Source organism: Petaurus breviceps, unplaced genomic scaffold (assembly GCF_028583685.1).
Source record: "Petaurus breviceps papuanus isolate PSGF00001 unplaced genomic scaffold, PetGlider_PUasm1.0 551, whole genome shotgun sequence".
NCBI classification, from domain to species: Eukaryota; Metazoa; Chordata; class Mammalia; order Diprotodontia; family Petauridae; genus Petaurus; species Petaurus breviceps.
Genome location: NW_027186372.1, coordinates 23059641 through 23084880, shown reverse-complemented (window position 1 = coordinate 23084880; position 25240 = coordinate 23059641). Strand labels below are relative to the sequence as shown.

General features: G+C 39.4%; 1 protein-coding gene across 1 annotated transcript in view; it reads left to right on the top strand.

Annotated features, from left to right (window-relative positions):
* Positions 1-531: 531 nt before the first annotated feature.
* The window catches only part of TTC1 (tetratricopeptide repeat domain 1), a 56093-nt gene continuing 31384 nt past the window's right edge, over positions 532-25240 (top strand). The window contains exons 1-4 of the mRNA XM_069102470.1: positions 532-688; positions 1798-2154; positions 19460-19520; positions 24087-24199. Of these exons, the coding sequence (XP_068958571.1) occupies positions 1822-2154; positions 19460-19520; positions 24087-24199 (507 nt within the window). The 5' untranslated portion in view covers positions 532-688; positions 1798-1821. The remainder of the gene's footprint in view (positions 689-1797; positions 2155-19459; positions 19521-24086; positions 24200-25240) is intronic.

Sequence of the window (25240 nt, the reverse complement as noted above, 5' to 3'; positions counted from 1 at the left end):
AAAAGACCTTTCCGCTCTGAGATGACCCTCCTATCACATTTTATGTGCCAATTTGTTAATTTTTTTAAAGATATTTATATGCTTCTTGGGGCAGTTTATTTTTCCCCTTTCCCTTGCATCCCCCATCGCTTAGCACAGCTCCTGGCGCAGAGTAAGTGCCTAATAAATGTTTGTTGACTGACTGCAGAGCGATTTCCCAGAAAGCACTAGAAGAAACTCTTGCGGGTTTGGGGGGAAGGTGCCTTACAAAAGGGCTTGGGAAAGGCTAGGTCCTGCCAGGGGCTGTTTTATATTTCCTGTTCCCAGGAGCACACTCAATGAAAAGGAGGGGGAAATTCCCGACAACTCACAGAGAGTAAAAACCTGCGGGACTAAAGGCGTTCTTTTCCCTGGGGCTGGCCGTGGTCTCACACAGCTCATTTCCCGCCGTAACACAACATGGCGCAGACCGGCCGAAGACAGAGTCCGTACAGTGACGTAGCTCCGCGGGGGTCGTTGCTCCCCGCCCCAGGGCCTGCAGTATGAATCCCAGAATTCTTCGCGGCGCCGAGGCCATTGGTCGGCGCGAGCGGAAGTGCACCGGCCTCGGAGAGGTGAAGGGTGAAAGTTGTAGAGAAGGTGAAGCAGCGTTCGGGACTGCTGGTTCTGCGGAGAGAAGAGCCCTTGGGCCGGGCCTGACAGGCCTCTGGTGAGAGCGGGGAGGAAGGAGACGGAGACATTTCGGGCCCTGGGCACGGTGGCGTCTTAGCTCCCAGGCGCTCGGACTCCGGGGTCGGGGAGATTGGGCCCCGACCCCGATCCCTCTGGGGGAGGGGAGGGAACGGAGCCGTTGTGGGCAGCCGGGCTGTCCGTCCCGGCCTTCTGACGCGGGGCTCGTCACGGGGCATTTTACGGCCCAGGCTCGGGGCTGGGAGGGAAGCGGGGCCACCTGCACGGCGTTCCTGGGGGGCCTGGGCTGGTTCTGGGAGCGCTCTCTCCTCCCCGAGATGAACACCCTCTGTCTCCGTCTCTCTCTGCATCTCCCTGGCGTCTCTGCGGCTGCTTCTGTGTCTGTCTCCCCTCCCCCACCTCTCTTCGCCTCTTCTTCTCTACCCCCGTTTCCCCCTCCCCTTCCCTCTTGTATGACCTTCCCCTCTTCGCCCCTGTTTCCTCCTCTGAAAAAGTGAGCGTGTGACTAGATAACCCTCATAGTTCCCTTTCTGCTCCTGTGACCGAGCTCCATTGCCATGTCATTGTGCAGAAATGGGAAGGGGCTGGCTGTCCAAGCCATTCGTTTTTTCTGACTATCTTTGACCATTCCCCGCAGTTTAGTACTCATGCCTTATTCTCCTACTAGAAAATTCTGTGAAGGGAAAGTTCTGGTCATATTCTCCTACTAGAAAGTTCTATGAGAGGAGAGATCAATTTATAGCCAATTTTTTCCTTTTCTTCCATAGTTTAGCACACTGTAGGTGCTTAATAAATATTGGATAAGGGATCCCATCAATTGGCATTTCCAACAGAGGTTTAGCAAGGATGAAATAAAAGGAATTATATTTAATAAGCAGTCCTGGTAATGTATGTGACCTGGAAAGTGGTCTTCATTTAAAATTATCAGTGTTCCTTCTTCCCTTGGCTTAAATATTTGACAGCTTTGGTCTTACTTTTCAGTGAATATGAAATAGTATTGTTATTTGCAACTTTTTGAATGTGTATAAGGAAACATTAGTACTTATATGTATAGAATGGGGCAAACGATATCCTTTTTGTATACAGCACTGGCCAACTTAAATAATTCTTTCCCTTTGTCTCCCAAAGTTCCTATCCTTACCACCACCCCTCATGGAAGTCAGCATGGGGGAGAAAGCAGAAGATTCTAGGCCTCCGGAGGACTTGTTCAATGGTTTAAAGGTTACTGATCCTCAGGAGTCAGAGTGTGCTAGCCCCCTGGTGTCTAGTTTAAAAGATGAGCATATTAACAGCAAACTACAAAAGGATGTTCAGGACCAGGGAGAAGAGGAATGCTTTCATGACTGTAATGACTCATTTGAAGACAAGGAGGATCCAAGAGTGGAAGAGCCAAAAGACAAACTGGACGATGATGTGAATCCCTCAGAACTAGAGGAAGAATACTTACTGAGATTGGAAAAAGATATGCCAGATGATGAGAAACAGGTAAATATCTGCATCTGAGAAAAAAGTCATCTTCATTGAAGGTACATTTCTTCAAATTAGCCAGACTAGTACAGTATTACTATATAGCACTTCACTGTTATCTTCCTCTTTTCTGTATTCTCATAGATACTGGAGTAATAGGCTAGAAATATATAACATTGCAGCAGTTGAATGTCATTGCCCAATCAAGTCTTAAATGTTTTCGTTTCTGTTTACCATCCTGAACAGGAAAAGGATAAAAAGGCAATTTTGAGAAAATAGAAAAAAACATTCTTGTTCTTTAAAATGGATGCCAGAGGCCTATAAAGTTAGGGGTTTTCTTTTTGTTTCATTAGGTTTTTGGTAGGTTGGATTTTTTTTTAAGCTTCATCATAAAAGTAAACATTTACATAGTACTTTACCTATGTAATCTCATTAGTCACTAAGGATACAAATACAATAAATGAAACTGTGATTTCTCAAGGAGCTTTTGGTCTAATGAAAGAGACAGGACATACATAACTATATATCATCTTCATTTACATTACTAAATACTATACACAACAGCTTTATGCTCACATGGATACAAAGATTCATTAAATGACAACACAGCAGGTATACCCTTCTATGCTGCTTTACCAGTAAATTATCCCTTCAATGGGCAAGCTACCTCTTTTAGAGATAGGAAGTGTGGATGTTCTCTCTTCAAGTGATACTGGTCCATATAGCCATTCATCTGATTTTCCTACTTTTCTGCCAAGAGATTCATTGAGGGGCGGCCAGGTAGCACAGCAAGTAAGAGCACCGGCTCCAGTGTTGAGAAGACCTGGAGATCGAATACCGGGCTGAGACACTTAGCACCCACCCAGAAACACCTGGCCGTGTAACCTTGAGCAAGTTACTTAACCCCAATTGCTTTAAAAAAAAAAAAAGAGATTCATTGAACTTCTCAACTTGGGTCATTAATAGTTAACAACTGGTCACATTAGGTTAGAAGTGGCCTTGAATATAAATCAACAAGCATTTATTAAGCATTCACTCACTGTGTGCCAGGCACAGTATTGTATTGGAACATATTTGAAGGAAAAGAAAGTACAAGAAATAATGCTATTAGGTCCTTAGAATGTCTTTCTGATAGTTACATCAAGGAGCTGAGTGGGAGTTAGGGAGTGGAGAGTAGAATGTGTCTTAATATCTTCTCAGGGTCAGTTTTCTTTATAAATTTATCGGTTTCAGATTATGACTATTGTCTTGCAAAAAGAATGAGAGCACACAGAAACGCTTTAAGTTACCTTAGTGAAAATGAAATGATTAGGCACTTAATGATTTGATAATCTTATTGTTTCCAGAAATGCATAAGTTTTTTTTTTTTTTTAAGTTCAGCATTTGTTTCACTAGTGCTGCCTCTTAGTTATTCAATTGAAAATCTATTTAAAAATCAGTATAAGACTTTCCTGCCCTTCTGCCTAGGTCTTTGCTAGGGTGAGGGACTGACAGATCTGACAGCTTTTGAGAATATTTTCAGTGTTTGTGTTAAGATGACAAAGCTTTTCTGGAAGGACTTCTAAGGTTAGTGCACCATGGTATATCTACCCATCTAAGGTTTTCAGTCTTGTGGATCCTGCAACTGAGTTTTATTAGTACTTCCAGGTTTAGATGAATTAATTGATGCTAAGCAAACTTATAAAGCTAGACTGTTAGTTTGTTCATTTATAATTGGTATGATAGCTAGCAGTGGGGTGTTCTTGTCTGTGTATATGTACAAATTCAGAAAACCAAATTACCTATAGGTCAGAAGCTTACTTGGTGAACATAGAATCAAAGCAAAAGAATTGTCATTAAGAACTGCTCTAAAGATTACCCTTCAGCATATTAAATATGGATCTGACTAGCAGATTTTTATACTCTTTTTTTTCTGGAGTCTGTATTTCTTACATCTTATATTTCTGCTTGATTTAAACATCTTTACAACATCAGCATAGTTTGTTTTCATTGGGCTTTCCTCTGGTTGCATCTGGAAAGGCCTCTAATTTTATCATGTCTATATGGTATTCCTGTTAATATTACGAAAGGTATTTCCTTTCTTTTCATTTTCCCTGGATTTTAACAGGTCTTATTTTTTGACCAGGCTGTATTCATCAGCACCTTGCTGTATTTATTAATGTTTGGTTTAAATAAACACTATGGACAAATGCCAAAAGTATTTCGTGAGGCTGAGTCTGAACTGAAGAATATATCACCTCTTCAGCTGGATTTAATCAACTTAGTTTTCATTCTAAAGAAAAATCTGTGGCAAAACTTCATTTTAATACTTTACAAGATTTTGTCACTGTGTAGGCCCCTTCTGCCAACCCAGATAATAACGTACTTTAGCAGGTGACCTTCAGGATATTGTTGTGGTCCCCCCCCAAAAAAATCATAGCAAACTTTCTGAATTTAGGGATTCTGCTCCTCAGTGTCAGGTGCACTGTGCTCAATAATCTTGCCTGGTGTAGGAACCTCCAGAGCTTGAGCTCTGCTGCTGACAAAGCCCAAGGACGCTTTAATTTTGTTAAAGCTATTTCTAAGAAATTGAAATTCAACATTAGCAGGCAGTAAGGATTTATCAAGGTAGGATTAATCAGATGGATTAACTTTCCACAGAAGGATAGACAAGAATTAGTGATAAATCAGTTTTGACCATAAAGTAATTTTAAAAATGATCTCCAAAAGTCTCCAAGACCAACAGATTTCCCTAAAATTACTGGTAATTGCCACCCTACAGAAGCATTTCTGGAAAATCTTTGAAAGTTATTTATAAAACAGACTATCTCTCTCTTGTAAGAGAAATGATCTCTGATTTTAAAGACTTTACTATTTTTATGAGACTGCTTAAGAAAATGTGAATCTCCCTTCCTGTTATTCTCACTAGTCTTAGAACAATTTGAAGGACTGATTTTCCCAGTACTTTCAGTGTTTTTTCTAAGTGTTTTGCCATCATAATCTACATAGCACTCTTTAAGACGTTATGTTCAGTAACTCAGAAACTAGGTTAGGTCTTAGAATCAGAAGACCTGAGTTCTAGTCCCAAGTGCTCTGGTACCCATGGGTGTTGTAACTTGTCTCCCTTTTTGTGTTATATGGGGGTGGTATTTTAATCATTTACTTTACAAAAGAATACTGTGAAATAAATGCTTTATAAATATTAAAGAAATGTATAAATAGGAAGCCATCATAGGATAATAGATTTAGATCTAGAAGAGCCCCTCATTGTACGGATGAGAAAACTGAGTCCCAGAAAATTGAAGTGACCATCCCAGGGTCACACAGGTAGTAACGCAGAACCTGGATTTGAATCCAAGTCCTCTGGTTCCAAATCCAGTATTCTTTCTACTGTGCCATAATGTTTGATACTGTTATAATAATGATTATTGTGTGTATTTTGATAAATCTGTATTATTTTTACCTCTTGCCTGAGTTTCTAAGTGTGAACTCTAACTTTCTGGTATTCCGGTGTTAAGTTCAAACAAATTCGTTTTATAGCTACTGCTTTCCTAGACTGTAGGTGGTAGCAGATAGCTGTTGACAGATTTAAGATTGGGGAATAAACCTATCTGCCTTAAATCCTTGAATTTATTCTCTATTTCTTTCCTTTAACTACTGTAGTTATTCTAAACATATAAGTGATTGCTATTTAATGACATTTCAAAGCATATGAATGCCTTATTTATTCCAACCACTCGTATTATATACAGTGGTTCAGACCATAAGGGATGAACATAATCCAGACAAGCCCCACACTGCCTAGGGTTTCACTGAAAGGAAGGAGGACTTCTCTGACAGACGTTCACTTTAATGAATGACTAAGGAAAAGGGATTTGGGCTGAAAGGTCCTAGCGCTTGGTCTGTCGGCTGCGTCCTCAAAGTGTAGAAGTAGCGATGTCCTCCTCTTGGGCATTTGATTTTTAAGAAGTCTGTTAAGGGCTTCAGGCACGGATAATAGCAGCCAACAATCAACAGATACATTTGGAGTTTGGTTGAATGTTTATGTAGGTAACCATCACAGCATTAACAAAAGGTGTGAGTTCGTTTTTTATACAGTATATGCTTTGGTTTATGATTGATTTCGTTGTCTTTTGCCCAATGTTGCCTTCTTAAGGGAAAGGGCATTTTTGTAGCTAAGTGTGCTGGACATGGAATTTGGACAGACACTTAAAGCTGTGTGACCTTAGGCAAGTCACTTAACCAACCTCTCAGCCTCTGTTTCCTCCTCTGCAATAGAGGACTTTGCAAATCTTAAAGCAAACCTGCTAAGCCTCAGCCTTTCATCACTTCCACCATTTGCTGCCTTTGTGCTGTTCATTCTTGTTTGGTCCACTGCAAATTTATATTATACAACCTCATCTGGGTTATCACTGCTGCTAAGCATTCATATTATACCTGCCTAATATCCCACTCTCCACCGTGGCTCTTCCAAACCTTTTCATCCCTTCTCTAACTTCCTCTGGCTCCCGTTTCTCTCACTCTCGACTGAAAGCCATGCCTTGTATTTTATAGAAAAAAAATGGAGGCCATTCACTAAGAGTTCCTTCTCTCCTCTTTCTCATCTCACAATACTAATACTCCTTTTCCCACTCTCTTTCTTCACCCCTGCCTCACATGAAGTGTTCTAACTCCTTACCAAACTAACCCCTCTGCTTGATGAAGCAATCCTATTCCATCCTGTTTTCTTCAGCAGATTGCCCCCTCTTTCACCCCACTCATCACTCATTTTCAGTCTTTCACTATCTACTGGCTCATTCCTTGTTTCCTACAAACAGACACATACATCCCTCACCCTGAAAAAAAGCCTTGACTCGATCCTTCCATCCTAGCCAGCTTGTGCCCTAGTTTTTCTGCCTTTGTAGCCATCTACAGCAGATGCCTCTGCCTCCATTTCTCTCCTCTCACTTCCTTCTTAACCTCTTACAATCTGACTTCAGACCTTAATTTCACTGAAAGTGCTCTCTCCAGAGTTAGTAATGATTTCTGTTGCCAAATTAATGACCTATTCTCAGCCCTCATTCTCCTTGACTTCTGTGCGTCCTTTGACCCTGTTGATCACTGTTTTGCTCACTACGTTTTTAAGATACCACTCTCTCCTGGGTCTTCTTCTACCTGTCTGACTTCTCCTTCGCCCTCTAACCAGAAGTGTCCCATAGGGTTCTTCTGTCCTGGACCCTCTTCTCCTCCCTCTATACTATTTCACTTGGTCATTTCATCCTCTCCCAGGGATTTAATTACCATCTCTATGCTGATGATGCCCCATCCTCTCTGCCGACCTCCAGTTTCATCTCTGGCTGCCTTTCAGATATGTCAAGTAGATGACTAGACACATCTTAAATTCAGCATGTCCAAAAATGAACTCATTATCTTTTCTCCCTAAACCCTCCCTCCTCCTGTCTTCCCTGTTACACAGAGAGCAACACCATCCTCCCAGTCCCTCAGGCTTGCAACCTAGGAGTCATCCTGCACTATCTCCCCTTTATGACTCAGCTGAAGTCCCATCTTTTACTAAAGGACTTCTTCAGCCTCTCTTAATTCTAGTTCCTCTTTCTGTTAATTATCTCCTTTTTATCCTATATGTAGTTTACTTTGTATATATTTGAATGTTGTCTTCCTTATTAGATTGTGAGCTCTTTGAGGGCAGAGATTGTCTTTTGCTGCTTTTTGTTTCCCTGGCACTTAGCTTGGTATGTGATGCATAGCAGATACTTAATAAATGTTTATTGATTGACTCTTCAACTCAGTGTGTCTGGAATTGAATGATTCAATATTTTTCCATTCTCTTTCACTGCTAGCATCCCTGTATTCAGTCATTTGCAAATTGCTACCTTCATAGCATCTTTTGTATACTTCCCCCTTCTGTCCTTTTATACTACCTCCACTCTGGTATCACCTCACACCTGGAACTTTCTGACTGGTCTGCCTAACTCAAGTGTCTCCTTGGCTTAGTACATGTTCCACTCAGCTGTCAAACTCATCTTCCTAAAGAGCCCCCTTAAATAGGACAGTGATCATATCAATGCCCTGTTCAATAAAGTCCAGTGGCTCACTATGATCTCCAAAATCAAATATGCATTCCTCTGTCTTGTATTTAAAGACTTCCAGAAACTAGTCCCTTTCTACCTTTCTATTCTTCTTATGTCTTAATCCTTTCCACATATTCTGTGATCCAGTGATATGGACTTTTCTGTTTCTTGAACAACACATTCCATGTCACTATTCATTGCATTTTCACTGTTCCGTATGCCTGGAATTCTCTTCCCCTTTCTTTTGCCTCCTGGCTTCCTTCCAAGTTCCCACTAAAATCCCATCTTCTATTAAAAGCCTTTTGCAATATCCCTGACTGCTAATGTCTTTCTTGTGTTGATTATCTACAATATTTTGTTTGTACATGTTTGTTTGCATGTTGTCTCCTGCATCCTCGAAAGTTTTTGTTTTTCATTTCTTAGTGTCTCTTGCGCTTTGCTCAGTGCCTGGTACGTAATAGGTGCTTATAAACACTTCTTGACTCAGTTTACTTGACTTAAAAAGCACTATATAAATGCTAAAATTTAGTGCATTGTAAATCCTGCTTTGGTTAGTCTTTATTATAGAAAGTAGAGTCTTAAGATTTACTTCTTTGGAAAAGGTTAACATCTAGGCAGCTAGGATAGCACACTGGACCTGGAGGCAAATCTGTGTAAGTTCAAATCTATCCTCAGACATTTAGTAGTTGTGTAACCCTGGGCATGATATCTACCTCAGTTTCCTCATCTTTAAACTGGAAATGGTAATAGCAGTACTGATCTCCAAGTTGTTATGAGGATAAAATGAGCTAATATTTGTAAAGTACTTTTCAACCTTTAAAGTGCTAAGTGCCAGTTATTACTAACATCTTCATTTTCAAGTAATATCTTACTAATATTTTATTGAATGTTGTACATGGGAGATTTCTTTCTAAAACATGTGTGAACAGATTTTTTTTGTTAATTGATTCATTTTTAAATACTCTAGAGGAATTAACTCTTTAGAGGAGTTCAAGAGTATTTTGAATTATTTCATGAGGTGATGTGGCTTTTGTTTTGGGGGGTTGGTTTTTTTTTTTTTGCTTTTTGGGGGGTAATTGGGTTTAAGTGACTTGCCCAAGGTCACATGGCTAGTTTTTGTGTTAAGTGTCTGAGGTCAGATTTGAACTCAGGTCCTCCTGACTCCAGGGCTGGTGCTCTACTCACTGCAACACCTAGCCACCCCAGTTTCTTTTATAATACCCAAATTTCCATATGCAGTAAGAGGTTTGCTTAAAGTAGGGCACACCTTTAAGTAATCCATTATCTTCTAGCGGCAGCTAAATGGCATGGTACATAATCATTACATTTATTAAATGCCTGCTATGTGGTCGGCCTCACAATCTAATAAGGAAAACAACATGCAATTATATACAAAGCAAGCTATATGTAGGGTAAGTTGAAGATAATTAACAGAAAGAAGCTAGAATTAAGAGAGGTTGGGGGAGCCTTCTAGTAAAAGATAGGATTTTTGTTGAGACTTAAAGGAAGCTGGATAGGTTACTAGGCAGAGCAGAAGAGGGAGAATGTTTTAGGTATGGGAGACAGCCAGAGAAAATGCCAAGAGCAGAAATATGAAGTGTCTTGTTTGTGGAAGAACCAGGAGACCAGAGTCACTGGATTGAAGAATATGTATCAGGAAGATAGGTATAAGAAGAGTAGAGGGGTATGGTGGGGGACAGTGAGGGAACATTAGGTTATGCAGGGCTTTGAATGCCAAATAGAGTGTTTTACATTTGATCTTGGAAGGAATCAGGAGCTATTGCAGTTTGGGGAAGGGAGAGGGGTGACACTATAAGACTGCGTTTTAGGAAAATAGCTTTAGTGATTGAATGGAGGATGGATTGTAATGGGAAGAGATTTGAGCTTGGCAGACCTATCAGCAGGCTATTGTAATAATCCAGGTGTGAGATAATGAAGGTTTGTACTAGAGTGATGGCAGTGTCAGCAGAGAGGAGGGCATATTCAAAAGATGTTGCAAAGGTGAAATCAACAGGGCTTGATGACAGCTTGGATTGGGAGAAAGGGAGAGGGGAGGTAGTGAGATGACCAGAATGACTCCTAAATTGCAAGCCTGAGGGAACTGGGAAGGTGGTGTTGCCACCTGTAGTAGCCAAGAGGAGGGTGTAGGGAGAAAAGATAATGAGTTCGGTTTTGGACATGTTGAATTTAAAATGTGTACCAGTCATCCACTTTGACATGTCTGAAAGGCAGCCAGAGATACAAGATTAGAGGTCAGCAGAGAGGATGGAGAAGGATAGGTATATTTGAGAATCATTAGCATAGAGATGGTAATTAAATCCCTGGGAGCTTATGAGATCACCAAGTAAAGTAGTATAAAAGGAGAAGGGAAGAGAGCCCAGGATGGAAGAACCCTATGGGACTCTTGGTTAGAGGGCAAAAGAGGAAGAAAAGAAGTCAGACAGTAGGAGGAGAGCCAGGAGAGAATGTTGTCTTGAGAATCTAGAGCATCAAGGAAATGAGAGTGATCCGGAGTGTCAAAGGCTGCATAGAAGTCAAGGAGAATGAGGACTGAGAATAGGTCGTTAATTTGGCAACAGAGAACATTAATCAATTTGGAGAGAGTGCTTTTAGTGGAATGATAAAGTCAGAAACCAGATAGAACACTGGATCTGGAGTCAGCAAGACCTGAGTTCAGACCTTGACTCAGACAGTTGCCCAGCTATATGACCCTGGACAAGTTATTTAACCTTTGTTTGCCTTAGTTACCTCATTTGTAAAATGGAAATAATAGCCCCCACATCCCAAGATGTTTTGAGGATAAGCTAAAATAATATTTGTAAAGTGCTTTACAAACCTTAAAAACACTATATAAATGCTAGCTTCTATTATTCTCTTATGGAAAGACAGCATAGAAGACAGTCTTGGAGTCAAAAATACCCGAGTTCAAGTACTGCTTCTGCTACATTTTGGTTGTGTGACCATGAGCAAGTCACTTAGATTCTCTGTTCCAGGCAATCTCAGTGAAGAGAGTTTCCTGTACTGATGAAATAATAGGTGTGGGAGGGTATGATATATCAAGAGACTTTTAAAACTAAATTTAAAAATTCATAATAATAACCACTTATAACTTGGAAAAGCTTTTATTCTGCAAAAAGGTGAGTTTTTTTCTTTTCCTACACTTTTGAACATAATGTATTTTCAGATTCTTCAGTAATCTAAGGATCTATGATTTTATCAGCATAGCTACTACCTCTACCAAGAAAGACTGCAATCCATCATCTACAACTTAGTAATAATTTTTGACAATGTTCATGGATCAGAAATCTGTCATCCTGCAGGTAGTCTCTTGATGTGCCCTTCCTAACTCAAATAAGAAAATAGGGACATAACTTGATAGGACCTACCAGAGCTTTTACTCCCCCCAATTTTTTTTTTAAACTCCACATCACAGTAAAGCTTCAAAATAGCACACTGACCTTGGAATCTTTCAAAGTCCATTCCTGATTCTGCTTCCTGCCACCTTTGCCATCTTGAACAAGTTTCTTTGGGTTTCAGTTTCCTCTTCTATAAAGTGAAGGTGTTGAACTAGAAGAAAAGTGTTAAACATGCAGCCCATGTGCATGTGGCCCAATAGTTCCTTGTGTAGCCCAGATCAGATTAAAATATAATAATAATATAAATAAAAATACAGCAAAACATAGATAATATTACATTTTAAAATTAAGCCCTTATGTGACCTGCAGTGATCCTTATGTACAGATTAATGTGGCTTCTCTTTTCCATTTGAGTTTGAAACCACTGAACTCCAGAAGATCTAAAATCCCTTCCATCTCTAAATCCTATACTCCAGTTTTAATGGCATCTCAAATCTGAATGAATTCAGCTTAGAGCAAAGGCATACACTCAAGAGAAACCTCTTGGGGAGTTGAGAATGTTTCACCCTCTACAGCATGGTGAAGTATATAGCTTTCAGGCCTTCCTTTATGTTAGGGGTCCTATTTAGGGAGTGGATGAAACCATTTATTTTGCTAAAGACATATGATGATGAGTCCTTTCAAATGTGATGATCCAGGATGACTCTCAAACATCTTGCCTGAAGACCAGTCATTTTCTGCTTTTCATTTAGAAGCAATACTTTTGTCATGTTCCAGGATGGTAGTAGGAAAAGAGGGACTTCATTCTGCAGTTCTGATTTGTTTGAACCTTAATGTTAAATAAAAACACGGAACTTGTTTCTGAACATCCACTTTTAAACTGAATTACCAGTTTTTGTAGTGTTGTATCATTCGTACAAACAGTTGTCCAAAAGGCTCTCTAGTATAATACTGCCAAGATGTTACAGAAGGATAATCAGTATTATAAAGAGGTAATGAGAAAGCTAAAGATTAAAAAACTGAAGGATTCAGAAAGAAGCAGAAAATGTAGTTTCTTAGTCAGATATTTGTTTCAAACAAATGTGATTATTTTTTAAAAGTGTTCTTTGTTTTGTAATTTTTTTGATCAGCACAGTTTCCTATGTCAGCTTAAGTTTGTATTTGGGGGGTTTTTTGCTTTCCCCTTTAGAGAGTCATTGTCTGAAAATTTAAGAATGAATGTTGAATCATTCAGCTTCAAAAGGTCCTAAATTTTAACATTTATTAGCAGTTGGTGTTCTTCCCTACATTGGCAAGGGCAGAGGTCTTTTAAAAAAAAAACCCTTGGGGCAGCTAGGTGGCACAGTGAATAGAGCACTAGCCCTGGAGTCAGGAGGACCTGAGTTCAAATCCTGCCTCAGACACTTGACACAAAAACTAGCCTGTGACCTTGGGCAAGTTACTTAACCCCAATTGCCCTCCAAAAACCGAAAAACAAAAAAAAAACAACCCTGTAAATGGGCAAGCTACCTCTTTTAGAGATAGGAAGTGTGGATGTTCTCTCTTCAAGTGATACTGGTCCATATAGCCATTCATCTGATTTTCCTACTTTTCTGCCAAGAGATTCATTGAGGGGCGGCCAGGTAGCACAGCAAGTAAGAGCTGTCATTTTTCAACAAAACCAGAATCCAGTATGTAACTCAGACACTTGAAAATAGTTTCATGTGAGCAGCAATTTTAGCAAACTAAAACCCACAGTTGGAGCATTATAAGTGCATTTTTTTAATATGGGACACATAAATAGAGCTCAAAACTGAAAAACTCAATTATATGGCTTCAGTACTCTCTGTGGAACTGTCCTTAATAGTTAGTATTATAGGATTTGGAAGGTATCTTAAAAATCATTTAATTCAGTGCCCTCCTTTTACAGATGAGAAAACTAAAGCCCAGGGAAGAGACTTAGCCAAGATAGAGCTGAGATCAGAACCCAGGTTCTCTGACTCCTCTGCTTTTTCCTCTATTATGAATTTATTATTTCCTCTCATATGAAAATATGAGAATAATAGTTTACATTTATGTAACACCTGCTATGTACCAGGCACTGTGCTAAACACAGTTATCACACTTGATCTTCACAACAACCCTTGGCAGTAGGTGCTGTTATTATCCCCATTTTATATATGAGGAAACCAAGGCAGAAAGCGGTTAATTAGTTTGCCCAGTGTCATATATCTAGGAAATAACTAAGAACAGGTCTGACTCTAGACCTCCTAACTTTCCTGATAAGAAATTACTTCTTGGGGCAGCGAGGTGGTGCAGTGAATAGAGCACCGGCCCTGGAGTCAGGAGGACTGGCCTCACATTTAACACAAAAAACTAGCCATGTGACCTTGAGCAAGTCACTTAACCCCAATTGTCCTACCTTCCCACCTCCAAAAAGCAAAAAAAAAAGAAATTATTTCTTTTAGAAATGTGAAGTATTACCATAAACCGGTTGTTAGATTTTAGAGGGTGTTCTGTGGTATTCATTCCTATCTTTTCTCTTGCATATGTATTAGTCAGATCCAAACCTAGGATCAAGTCAAAATTCGCTTGAGCCTTTAGCAACAAAAAAGTGGTTCTGTGAACCTTTCTTAGTGTAGTCACTCATTTTAAGATAGCAAACTGAGCCACAAACTAAAGGTGTAGCTCAGTGTTTTTTTGTATTATATCAGTCCTTTGATACCTCAGTAGAGCCATGATTTCATTTATGCAGGCATTCTTTTCAACTATGTAAAGTAAAACTTGGCCATGCCTTTTCATGCTGTATAATATGAAAATTAAACACTGTAATTTTTGTCCATTACCTTTCATAAAATCTTTCCTAGAGTATCGAACACACCAGAGGCCTTCCTCTAGATCGTACTATATTTTGTAGATACCAGTGCAGTATCCAGGGTGGTATTTTTGTTTTGCTGTATAAAGGGTCTACAATCTTTTCTGGTTATACATGTCCTTGATCGTGCTTTTTATACCACTTCTTTTATGCAAGTCATGCTTCCTAATGTGCTATGTAGTCTTATCCTTTGGATCACTTGCAGTTTCAGTTCTTCTTAAAGTATAATGTTCTTTTTCAGCAGCCATATAGCATCACTAGGAAAATACTGGTGATAAGAAATAGGCTCAGAGAACAACGTGGTGTCATTGAAAGCACTGCCTAATTTCCTAACTATGATCAGTGTAGGCAGGCTACTCTTCTACTCAGTTTGGGACTCAACTCGTCCAAGTGTAGTTAAGTATTCAGAGAGGCCCACCAAACTGTGTGCCATGATGTAGGCAATTAAGTTTTTTCGTGTTTTGTTTTTCCTTCAGTGTACATTGGTGGGTGATTCTTTTGAACACCCATTGATCTCACTGAAGATGTCCTACAGTATTGATGCATTTAAGAAATGGTCATCAAAAAAATTGAGTATGAATGCATAAACTATAACCCCTCCCACCATCCATTTTGTATCAAGTATTTATGAAGCTACTCTTATCTCTGGCATTGGACTTGATGCTGAAAATATAAAAGGAATGTAAAAATGTCTCTGACTTTCAAGGGTGTACAATCTAGTTGGAGACATATATGAAAGTATACACAAAATTAGAATATAAAAGTGATAGTGCTCATAGAGATTCTAAGAGGTAATGAAAATAGAAGTCAGGATAGTCCAGGGCTTGGGAACTGTACTAGTAAAGTCTTAGAATTAGAAATAAGTATATTGTGTCAGAAGATTATTTGAGGAAAATAGTGGGGGCTAAGGTTGGTTAGGTAAGATAGAGGTAGAATAGATTATGAAGAATCTTAATTCAAGGCAAGGAGTTAACAGTGTGATTGCCATTAGTCAAATTTCATTCCATTCTTAGGACTGAAATCAATAGATTTTAATCTTAGGCCTATGTAGTCCAACCCCCTCACTTTACAGATGAGGAAATTGAATCCCACAGAGGGAAATCATTTCCCCAGGATCACATAGGAAGTAAGTGGTCAAAGCAGGATTCAAATCCATGTCCTCTGACTTTTTTCTGTTTGGAATTTTTCCTAAGCAACTTCTTACTGAAGTTTATCTGCAGCGCATTTTACTGTTTGCCCTTCCTAAGTTTTTAGTAGTGAGTTGGACACTGAATTCCTTTAGTGCTGAGGTAAGAGTCCAGTACAATCTATTCTATCCCTTTCTGAAATAGAACAAGAGAGCAGATGTTTCTTTATGAGCCTTTTTGGATTTCTTTAAAAGGAATTGTGGAGGAGTGCAAGGGGGTTCCTTACCATAATTAGAAACTTTTCACTTTTAGAGCAAAAAAGCTATAACCTGAGCAGTGCCTCTGACTGCTATGATCTTGTACCACTACCTAAAGATTCTTCATAAGCACCCTAACAAAATGACTACTATACAGCTCTAAGACTGCATCACAGCCTCTTGAATCTATATTTGGAAAAACTGTTCCAATAACGTAGTATGTTTGTGGTGTGATACTGTGCAGAGAACATACTGGCAACAAAATGAACCCCCATCTTTTTGTAAAGATAAAACAGATCTCTTAGCACAGCTAGGAGATGGTAGAGCTTTCTCTGTGGAGTACTATTTTTAGCTGTTACCAAGGAGATGTTCTGCTAGATATTGATAATTGCATTAATCCTCAATTTACACAATCTCTGCAGAGGGAAGCATCTCCTTTTCTAATGTTTTCTGCTTAATTGCTTACTGCATTGTAATTTTTTCGACCTTTGCTTTGTGCTCTGGGTATAAAATGTATGCTGGCCAAAGCATGAAATTGACCTTAGGTATCTCTTTAGAAGCCTACCACCTATTAGACTTTTTATCCCAAGTACTCTGTTTCATTTCTCCAGGGTTGTATTATACAAAAGACCTTCTAGAGTAGAGATGAGCTTTTAGAGTCTCTGAAACTGCACTGTCAAAAGCTGACAGGCATGGATATATGCTGATTTTGCTTGTACCAGCAATAGTGTTAAGATGTTCACGGTTGAAAGCACATGCGTGCTGAGCTTGTGCCATCTTTACTTTGGAGTTGGGTTTAATGATTTTTTTGCCTGTCTGTAAAATTCAAGGCTAGAGTAAGAAGAGAAACTAGTGGAAAAAAGAGATTCTGTTGAACTTGATTTCTTCATAATCTTTTTTTTGTCTTTTTAGAACATTTTGGTTAAGGAAATTAATTGTTGTTGTTTAATCATGTCCATGAACATGAAAGGGCACCCCAGGCCCTTCTGTCTTCCACTTAGGTGTTGAGCACCTTCCTACCTAAGGGGCTCATCTTCTAGTGTCTTTTAGCATTTTTATATTGTCCATGAGGTTTTCTTGGCAAAGATACCAGAGTGGTTTGCTATTTCCTTCTGTAGTGGATCCCCATAGTGGAGAACTCTCCACTATGACATGTCCATCTTGGATACCCCTGCATGGCATAGCTCATGGTTCCATTGATCTAAGCAAGCTTCTCTACCAAACAAGGCTGTGATCCAGGAGGGGAAGAAATTAATTAATACCATCCAATTTGTATACAAAGATTATATTGATTTAGAGTATTCCACTGCCTTAATATGGTCAATAAATATTTAAGTACCTGCTATGTGCCAGGTCCTCTGATACATGCTGGGAAAAGAAGGACAAAAGATAGCCCCTGTCCTCCAGGAGCTCACAGTCTAACGGGGGAGACAACTTACCGTGTTTCCCCGATAATAAGACACTGTCTTATTATTTTTTTGGACAGAAAGACACCAGAGGGCTTATTTTCAGGGGAGGGCTTATTTTAATGAACATTGACAGCAATTTTAATAAACAGGTAAATGTGAACAAAAAAATGTACCTTTATTCAATAATGATCATGTCATCTTCTTCAACAACATCATTACAAGTGTCCATACCCTGAATTCCGTCCTGGATGTCTTGCGCCTCCATTTCCTTCAGAAGAAGTGGACCCAATCTGTCATGTCCAGCAATATAGCCCTCTTTAAATGAATATGTCTTGTCCAGGTAACCTGCTCGTAGTGCCTTGGCGACACAGCTGTCAGTAATTTTATCCCATGACTTCTTCACCCAAGTCACGACTTCTTGCAGACAGGGCTTCACAAAGTTTCCATGCTGATTTCTTTCCATTCTATTTTCAATTTAGTCATTGACTTCCATGTGCAAATGGTCCTTGAATGGCTTGTTTATTGCAATATCAAGGGTCTGGAGATAGGCAGTCATTCCTGCAGGAATCATTACTTGATCTATTCTTCTCTCTGCAAGGAAGTTCTTCATTTCTTTAGCGCGGTGAGTGCTGGCTAAATCCCAGACTATCAGACCTCTTTGGTTACCTCGCATAACAAGTGGCAGCATTAAATCAACCCACTTTCTTATACTCAACAGTATAGCTCTTCCTTTTTGTACTCATGTCTGGGGGTCAAAACAGACAGAATAATAAAATTATGACCATTAGTCCTTTTCACTCCATCATGCCCCCTGAGTTCTTCTTTTTTCCTCCATCATGCCCTTTTTATCCTCCATCATGCCCCCTCACTCCCGCTTACATACCGGGTTTTTATGTTGTCCTGCCTCAGCTCTCCTCCGCGGCACTGCTCTCAATGGCGCCAGCCAGCAAATCACTGGGGAAGAACAGGGTAACGCGCTCACTGCTGCAGCTCTGATTGGATGCAGCTCGGAGCATGGCGTGCGTTTCACCGGGGGCGGGGGGGACGGTGCATACAGAGGGTACCGTAATGTAGGGTGTAGTGCAGGTGATCACCTTCACTACAGTAGCAATATCAATAGGGCTTATTTTAGAGGAATCTTACACAGTAAGGGGAGGGCTTATTTTCGGGATAGGTCTTATTATCGGGGAAACACGGTAGAAACAACTATATGCAAATAAAGTTTATAGAGGATAAATAGGAATAATCAACAGAGAGAAGGCACCGGAAAATAAAGCATTCTCACCATCATTTACCTTTACAAATCTCATGGCCAAGAATGTAGCATTTCTGCTATAATGATCTGTATGCCTTTTCCATGCCAGAACATAAAGTTACCCTTTAGAAATGTCACATGTAAGAAGAGGAAACTTTATAAAATTGGGCCTGTACAGTGTTGTCTGGAAGAAGGAAAAGAGAAAGGGAATAGAATGAGTAAGTGAAGGACAAGTGAGAGAAGTGTTCACTTCTCTTACAGCTTCAGTAACAAATACCAGAAACAATATTTTTTTTTAAGCAATCGGGGTTAAGTAACTTGCTCAAGGTTACATGGCCAGTTATTTCTGGGTGTGATGCTAAGTATCTGAGCCTGGATTTGATCCCCAGGTCATCCCAATACTGGAGCCGGTGCTCTTACTCGCTGAGCCCAGAAACAATACTGAAGAATGACCACATCTAGTATACGTCTGTTGTTCCTTTTCCAGCTTAGGCTGATTAGTTTGATGTGGGATTAAATATAGATTGTTTTAGCCACTTTGTTTTAATAGTGTAAGCCTTACCATTTTCCCCAGCTAAGAATGATACTTTTTGAAAGTGGTGGCCATTTTGAATCATCTCAAAGTGTAGCATTTCTTTGTTATGATTGATCACTTACAAAAAGAGTGCCATACTAGATCCATCAGTCAGGATTCTGCTTTATTAATGCCATCAGGGAAGCATTTCATAAGAGCTTGGTAGCTTCTCAGAGTTCTCAAAGTTAGTAGCTTTCCCTGATGCACCTAACACAGTGCCTGACATTCTGTTGTCTAAGCAGCTAATAAATATTTGTTGATTAATTTATTTATTTCTTTTGCCTGCAAAAATCTAAACATCCTTAATCTTCCACATATGTTATCTCTAAAAGTAGAGCAAAAACACTGACCAACTATCAAGAGAATTACTCTTTAGTCATAGGATACTGACTTGCATTGTCATTCCATTTAGATATTGTAAGATAAATTCTCTTATGTTTTTAGAAAAGAAGAGAGGAGAGCACCAGACTAAAGGAAGAAGGGAATGAACAGTTTAAGAAAGGAGGTAAGTTAAAAAAAACAAAATATTTTAGAAATGAAGATACTGGTCTTCCTAAACCCTAATTTTTTGTCACAACCATGAAGAAATAATGCAACAAAAGAAGATTTTGCAGCTATTTAAGTTTTGCTTCCCGATACCTTAGAATTTTGTTTACTTACTAAATCGTAGACAACACTCTTAGCTAACACGGGTCATCTTCCCCACGAGTCTTTTGGGCACAGGTCTCATCTTCTTTTCCTGTGATCTATTTTACCTTTCATTTGAAAAATTAAAGGAAAAAACCCTCTTGTTATTTTGGAAAACCCTAACCTTTAAGATTTGACTGAAATTCAAAGACTTTTTACTCTTTAAATTTTCATTGCATGTATCTAGGAATGAGCCCAACAAATCTTTTCATTTTTCCCTTTACAAAGTTGTTGTTCCTTCTTTTGATGTTTTTTTTTTTTTTGTAGGGGGAAGGGCAGGGCAGTTGGGGTTAAGTGACTTGCCCAAGGTCACACAGCTAGTAAGTCTTAAGTGTCTGAGGTCGGATTTGAAAACAGGTCCTCCTGACTCCAGGGCAGTGATCTATTCACTGCGCCACCTAGCCACCCCATCCTTTGATGTTTTAATGAAATGGATGTTCCATACATCCACGTTCATATCCTATAGTGATTTTTGGATTAATAAGGGTTTTACATAATTTTGAAGAGGCATTTACTTTTATAACTGTACTCTGTCATATAATTTCAGAAGAAATGTGTATGCTGTGAGCATTCTAGGTATATTAATATTTTTACTAGCTATTTTCATATGAAAAAGATACAAACCAACAAGAATTTAATGTGTGCTAGACTCTGGTAAGTGCTGGGGCAACACACAAAAGTGAAACAGTCCTGCTTGTAAGGATCTTATAGTTTATCAAGGGGACAACTTGTATATGTACAGTGACCAAAAAGTTAGTGCAGTGTTAAGCTTTAATACTTGAAAAGTATTTTTAAAGCTATTAAAAGCATAATGCTTCACTAAGACTTTTGTCCCTGTATTATCTTTGTAATCCCTTGATCTATCTTAAATTTTTTTCTTTATCTATCTGCAAAGATCCCTTCATTTTATTTTTACTCCCCTTTATTCCCAGCTTCCTCCTATCTTTCCATACATTCCTCCTACCATCAGTATATATAGGACAACTCCTCTTGAATAATACTGAAATTCCCTTGGGAAGAAAATCCTTAGGCATAAGTGTCAGAGCTTAAATGTATGCAGACTATATGCAAAATGAATGCAAGGTAGTTTTGGGACAGAGAGTATTAGCAATTGGGGTAGCAAGAAAAAGCTTCATGGCTTTCTATAGAGAAGATAATTTTTTTTTAATTTTTTTTTTCTTTAAAGCAATTGGGTTAAGTAACTTGCTCAAGGTTACACGGTCAGTTATTTCTGGGTGTGGTGCTAAGTATCTGAGCCCGGATTTGATCCCCAGGTCATCCCGACACTGGAGCCAGTGATTTTACTCGCTGAGCCACCTGGGCCGCCCCTGAAGACAGTCAATTTTTAAGAAAGCCTGGGATTCCAAGAAGCAGGGGTAAAGAGGGAGAACATTCTAGGCATGGGGGTTAGGGCAAAGGCATGGAAGTGGGAGATAAGAATGTCATGGCAGCAAGTAGATCATTGTATGTGAAGAAGATTCATGTGTAAGAGTAGGGAGGGAGAAGTTTTTAAAGAGCTTTAAATGACAGACAAAAGTACATTTATTTCATCCTCGAGGTGATAGAGAACCCTGGAGAAAGTTGATATAGTCAGGCCTGCTATTTAGGAAAGTCACTTAGGGGGCTGTATGGATAATGGATTTGAGTGGGGAGGGAAGGGACTTGAGACAGGAAGAACAAGCAGAGGCTGTTAAAATAGTGCAAGTGAGAAGTGATGAGGACCCTGCACTAGACTGTGGGCTTTGTAAATAAGGGGTTTGTGTGAGAGAGGTGGAGATAGAAATGACAAGATTTGGCAACTGATTGTTCATGTGGGTTGAATGAGAGTGAGGACTCAAGGATGCTACTAAAGTTAAAAGCCCAAGACACTAGAAAGATGGCAGCAGTCTTGGGAGTCCTAGGGAGCTCAGAAAAAGACTGCATTTGGAAAGAGAGATGAGTAGTGATTTGGACATGTTGGATTTGAGATGCAAGGCATCCGGTTTGGGATGTCTAAAAGGCAGTAGGTGTTTTAAGACTGGAGCTTAAAAGAGAGACGCGGGCAGGGGGTGTACATATATCTGAGTCTTTTGCTTAGATTTTTGCTTCATACAGTTATTTAGTAGAGTCAGCACATTTTAAGAGTAGAGTTTTTTTTGTTGTTAGTTTTTGTTTTTACTGACTAACTTAATTATTGTAGGGAGATCTTGTTGAGAAATTTCTTCTTTCCTGTTAAGAAACTTCATTTTCCAATGCATTTTGGCACCTTCTTAGCAACTTAGCATTTTAGGGAGTTACCTGTTAGCACTGTGAGGTTAAATGACTTGCCTAAGATCACACGACTAGACAAGAATGAGGTCGGCTCTTTACACACTATTCCAAGCTCTTTATGACGTTAAAAGTCATGTATTTTAATCTAGTTAAATATTAGACCTAAGAGGGCACAAGTAAGAAATTGTAATACTGACACAAGTGGAACATACTGTGTAGATAGATAGATAATGTATAAATTCTATGATTTCTAAAATTATGTAATGTTATAGAGGCATCACCTTAGTGCAGGGTCCTCATCACTTCTCACCTGGACTATTACAAGAGCCTCCTACTTATCCTCCACACAACCCCCTAAGGGATCTTCCTCAATAGTGGACCTTTCCCAGCAGGGACTCTCTACTACCTCTAGGATTAAATGCATGTGCATATGTGTATATGTAATATGTATGTATATGTGTATGTATCACATACATATATACACATAAATATGTATGTGTGTTATGTATTAGATATGTATTGGGCTATTAGATTTGTTTATCTCTGAACAGTCTATGTAGTCTTCCAATTTTTTAAAAATAAATTTCTATTTGTCTTTTGTTTTTTTTTTTTTTACATCACTCAGATTTTCCCCCATTTTTCTCCCCATCCCAGAGAGCCATCCTTATAACAAAAAATTTTTAAAAGAAAAAAACTCAGCAAAACTAATCAATATATCAAAAAATTCTGACATTATATACTGTGTTCCATACCTGTAGACCCTCCCCTCCTCTACAAAAGATTGGGAGGTGTCTTCTCATCTGCTTTTTGAAATGCTTTTGTTTATTTTTTTATTACAGCAATCAAATTTTGATTTTTTTATTCCATTTACAGTGTTGTAATCATTGAGTATATTTTTAATTCTTTGATTTTCATGAATTCTTGTAAATCTTTCCATGCTTTTCCATACTTATCACATTTATTTCTTATAGCGCAGTAATACACCACCATATTCATGTACCACAGTTTTTTTAGACATCTACTTTATTGTCAGTTCTTTGCTACTACAAAAAGTACTGCTATAAATGTTTTGATGTATATGGAGACCCTATTTTTGTCATTGATCTCTTTGGAGTATATTTCTTATTAGCGGGTTTAAGGGTATAGACATCTAATTCCTGATTCCTTTCCAGAATGGTTGTATTTATTCACAGCTCCAAAAATAATGTATCAGCTTTTCTGTCTTTACACAACCAATCTACCATTGAATATTCCATCTTTCATCATCTTTGCCAATTTGCTAGGTTTGTTTTGAAACTTAAAGGTTGTTGTTATTTGCATTTTTCTTATTGTTGATTTAAAGTATTCTTTCATAGTTTGTTAGTAATTTATAATTGTTTTGAGAACCATTTGTTCATATCCTTTAATTTTTTTTTTTTTTTTGCTTTTTGGAGGGCAGTTGGGGTTAAGTGACTTGCCCAAGGTCACGCAACTATTTTTTGTGTTAAATGTTAAGAGGCCAGATCCAAACCCAGGTCCTCCTGTCTCCAGGGCTGGTGCTCTATTCACTGCGCCACCTAGCCACCCCCTTTAATTAATTTGTTATTGGAAGATGGCTTTTGCCATTCAGTTTTAGCCACACACAAAATAACTTCTTTTTCTTCTGTGCTGAATGGCATATATATAAGTCCCTTCTCTTTTTATTTATGCTTTCCTTTTTGAAAAATGCCTAACTAAACTGATAGAGCTCTGTGAAAGTTGAAACTTGGGATTTATTATAGTAGGAAACTTGGGGAGTTTTTAGTGATAGAGTCCTCTTGCTTCTGCATCCCTAGAAATGAAAGGCAGTTATGGATGATGGGGGGTTTTTTGGTTGTTGTTATTTTTGTTTTTAAAGCAATTAGTTATTCAGGACATATGCTTTGGATCACAGCAAGCAAAGGAGATGAGCATAAGAATCACTCTTTCTTTAAAACAAACCAAAGATAATTATAGTGATTTCTGTGGCAGAAAAGTTATTATGACTATTACCACTGTTCTAGGATAAGACTTCAGAGAAAATACTATAATGTACAAAGGGAATTTTGTGGAATAGAAATACTGTTTTTAAAAAATGAAATACTAGAGATTTACCTCCTTGCTTTACAAATTTCAGAATATGTGGAAGCAGAAAGTTCTTACAGCCGAGCTATTCAGACTTGCCCTGCCTGCTATCAAAAAGACAGATCAGTTCTGTTTTCCAACCGGGCTGCTGCAAGGATGAAACAGGTATGTGTTCTTCACTGGCACTGTCTTTTAACAACAAATTGTTAGATGGCAGAGTAGAAGCAGGACCTCCCCAATGCTCCACCTTCTACCTTCCCTAATCCATGTAAAAAGGGAACTCTAAACAAACTTTGGAGCTGCAGAGCCCACAAAATGACACAAAGAAGCTAACCTCCCACTGAGGACAGCCTGGCAAACCAGCAGGAATCGGCCAGCACGATGCTCTGGGAGCCAAGCCCAGCCCCACACCGAGGCTTTAGCCACAGGGCGGGCCTGACCAGCCGCCGGCTGGAGGGATTCCAGCTCAGCAGCCGGTGTGGCCGTTTCCAGATTTATCAACACATAGATGCGAAGGACAAAGTGAGAGGTTAGTGCAGTCTGGACTTTGGGATCCAGTAAGTGGGAGTGTGTGGCTTTTGCCCCTGGGACCAGAAGCCGCTGAGACACCGGCACAGCCGGCCAGCGCCATGTGGCAGCTTCACCTCCTGGCCTGCAGAGTGTAGGGGCACCAAGCACCAGTCTGAGGGGTAATGCCCCTTGCTTTAACCTTCTTGGATCTGGATTGCAGTCTAGGTTATAGATCCTGGGGTGTGTGTCCAGCTTGCCAGAGCGTGTAGAGACCTCAGAGAGGGCACCCATCTAATACCTCCAGCAGCTGAGAAAACCCCAGCGATTGGGACAGAAGCTCCTCTGTCTGGTGGCAGTCCTACTGTGGCAAAAAAGCCCAGGGGTCAGGTGACTGAGGGGCAACATGACCAGGCAAAGGAAACAAAGCAGACAGAAGATTCCAACATTAGACTCCTATTTTGGGGACAAAAAGGAGCAAAGCATGGAACAGGAGGAAGACGGTGAAGTCAAAACTCCTGCACCAAAAGCTCCAAAGGAAAATACAAGCTGGTTATAGGCCATAGAGAACCCTAAGAAGCAGATAAGAGAAGTGGAGGAAAAATCGGGAAGAGAAAAGAGACCAATGCAAGAAGATTACAAAATGAGAGTCAACAGCCTGACTGAGGAAAATAACACCTTAAAAAATAGACTAACTCA